Genomic DNA, 2,891 nt, shown 5'->3' on the forward strand with positions numbered 1-2,891 from the left:
ACACGGGGACACACACAGACACGGGGACACACGGACACACACAGACACACGGACACTCACCCTCCTTGACCATGCCGACGGCCAGGCACTTCTGGAAGCGGCAGTACTGGCAGCGGTTGCGGCGGCGCTTGTCCACCGGGCAGTTCTTGTTGGCCAGACACACGTACTTGGCGTTCTTCTGCACCGTGCGCTGCGGGCCCGAGCGGCCGCGGTCAGAGCCCGCCCGGAGCGCCCCGCGCCCGCCCCGCCGCCTCCCCGCACGTCCTTTCCCCCTTGCTTTCCTTTTCCCTTCCCCCCTTGATCTTCTTTTCCGTTTTTCCGCTTTGTTTCGTCCCCTTTTCCCTTCGTTTTCTGCTCCCGGTTTCCTTTTTTCCCCTTCATTTTCTTTACCCTTTTTTATCTTTACTTCTCCTTTTTACCTTTATATCCCTTCCGCTTTTTTCCTTTTAATCTCTTCTCCCTTTTAAATTTTTCTTTCCTATTATTTCCTCTTTCCCTTTTATTCTTTTACCTTTTAAGATTTAATTTCATTTCCCTTTAATTCCTTTCCCTTTTTCCCCCTTATTTAGTTTCCCCTTTTTCCCTTTTCTTTCCTTTCCCCCTTTATTTAGTTTCCTTTCTTCCCTTTCATTTTCTTTTCCCCTTTATTTAGTTTCCTTTTTTCCCTTTTATTTCCTTTTCCTTCCCCCCCCCCCTTCCTTCCTTTTTTTTTTTTTTTTTTCTTTATTTTTTTTTTTCCCAGGGCATTTAACAGGAGAAAATTGACAGCGTTAACATCCAAGCTAACCTCGCAGCTCCTAGCCGTGTTTTATATGCCAAGAGGAGGGAAAGAGACGCTCGGTAAATACAAATCCGTGGGCATTCATATTATTTACATTCCTTGGAGACCTTCTCTATTTAAAATGATAAGATTATTCAATCAGGATGGCGAAATAAAGAGATCACTTAATTTTACCACAGGGAATTGTGTTCCACATGGTTAGCTCAGACGCAGTTCTCTGTCCTAACCGATTTCCATCTGCGGGCTCCTCTCCCCGCAGGGTCCCCCCGCCGCCCCGAGCCCTGCCCTGCCCCGCTCACCTTGAAGAAGCCCTTGCAGCCCTCGCAGGTGCGCACGCCGTAGTGCTGGCAGGCCGCGTTGTCCCCGCACACGGCGCACAGCCCCTCGTTGGACGGGGAGCCCCGCGAGGGAGGCGAGGGCACCTGGCTGTCCAGGAGCTGCGGCCCGCCGTGGCCCAGCTGCAGCCCGGGGAAGGCCATGGAGGGCTGCTTGCGGATGGGGTTGGGCACGGCGAACGCCTGCCCGTCCACGCCGTGGTGCGGCCCGGCCGCCTCGGGGTTCATGGGCACGTGCAGGGGGCCGTCGAAGCGCATCTGGCAGCTGGACACGGGCGTGCCCGGCGGAGACTGCTTGAAGGAGAACAGGGACAGGCGGGACACGGGCGTTTTGCGCTGCTCGATCATGTGCGTGGTGGCCACGTAGTTGGGGTGGAAGTTGTGCAGGGAGCCGGGGTCGTCCCACACGGGGCCGTGCTGCACCTGGAAGCCGGGCGTGGAGGGGGTCGGGGGCGACGAGGGCTTGTAGTAGACGGAGCCCGAGTGGGACATCATCTCCTCGGACTGGGGGGGCAGGTGGCCGTGCTGCTGGTAGCCGTGCATCTGAATGTCTTCCACCTTAATGGAGGACTGCTGTCCGGACAGGGGCATTTGGTACAAGCAGGGGGGCTTCACGTCGTAGCTCGTGTTGTAGTTGTCCATAAAGGTACTGAAGCTGGGGAGAGAAGTGGTGGCGGTGATTTCGGTGTTGGTGAGGTCCATGCTAAACTTGACGAACTCCGGAGTTAGGAAATCGGAGCTGTATTCTCCCGAGGAGTGGTAGCTGTAGCTCTGGGAGGCCGGGCTGGCTCCTTGAGGCGAGGACCCATACTGAGCCTGAACACAGGGCATGGCTGCGAACGAAACAGCGTCAGGTAGACTCGGGCCGCGCCGCCCCGCACCGCCCCGCGCCGGGCACCGGCGGCTGCGGGGCCGAGCGCCGGGACCCCCGCGCCCCGCCGGGGCCGCGGAGCCGCGGGGACGGAGCGCACCAACCTTCAGCCGAGGGAGCGGCGTTTTCGGGGCAGCCGAGGGCGGACAGCGTCGGAGCGCGGCGGGGAGCGAGGTGTCCGCGGGTTCAGAGCGCGGCGGCGGCTCCAGCCTGCCCGGCGCGACGGCTGCGAGAGACACACGGACCCGCCGGTGAGCGGGAGGACACACCGACACACGGACCCACCGGTGAGCGGGAGGACACACCGACACACGGACCCGCCGGTGAGCGGGAGGACACACCGACACACGGACCCGCCGGTGAGCGGGAGGACACACCGACACACGGACCCGCCGATCGGGCAGCAGGGGCGGAGGACTGACATACAAAGCCGCTGGTGTGGGGACAGACACACGGACCCGGAACGAGGATCAGACACACGGACCCGCCGGTCAGGCATCCCAGGCGGGGAACCGACACATGGACTCGCCGGTGGACAGACACACGGAGCCGGGGACAGACACAGGGACGCGCCGGTGAACAGACAAACGGACGCGCCGGTAGACAGATACACGGAGCCGGGGACAGATACACGGAGCCGGGGACAGACACACGGAGCCGCCGGCGCGGCTGCCCGGCTCTGGGGGAGCCCCAGCCTACGGACCCCACGGGCTGCGGGAGCGATGTCGGGGCAGGGCCACCCCGCGCCCCTCGCCGAGCAGGTTTGGGCTCGGTTTGAGTTATTTTCTCGGTAACCGCGGGCAGGGGGCTCCCCGCGGGCGGGCTGTCACCGGCACCGCCTGCCAGGTTCCCTTCTCCATGCCCTTCGGGAAGCCGCGGCGCGTCCCCCGGGGAGAGCGGGCGA

The 2,891-nt window shown here is 61.5% G+C and overlaps 1 protein-coding gene across 1 annotated transcript in view; it reads right to left on the minus strand.

Moving 5' to 3' along the window:
- Positions 1-2,184, minus strand: part of NR4A2 (nuclear receptor subfamily 4 group A member 2) — a 5,857-nt gene extending 3,673 nt beyond the window's left edge. Inside the window, exons 1-3 of the mRNA XM_015634020.2 lie at positions 2,092-2,184; positions 1,081-1,949; positions 5-190 (exon numbers count right to left, since the gene is read on the minus strand). Coding sequence (XP_015489506.1) covers positions 5-190; positions 1,081-1,947 — 1,053 coding nt within the window. The 5' untranslated portion in view covers positions 1,948-1,949; positions 2,092-2,184. The remainder of the gene's footprint in view (positions 1-4; positions 191-1,080; positions 1,950-2,091) is intronic.
- Between the last annotated feature and the right edge of the window lie 707 nt (positions 2,185-2,891).

The sequence above is a fragment of the Parus major genome, chromosome 7, assembly GCF_001522545.3.
Source record: "Parus major isolate Abel chromosome 7, Parus_major1.1, whole genome shotgun sequence".
NCBI lineage: Eukaryota > Metazoa > Chordata > Aves > Passeriformes > Paridae > Parus > Parus major.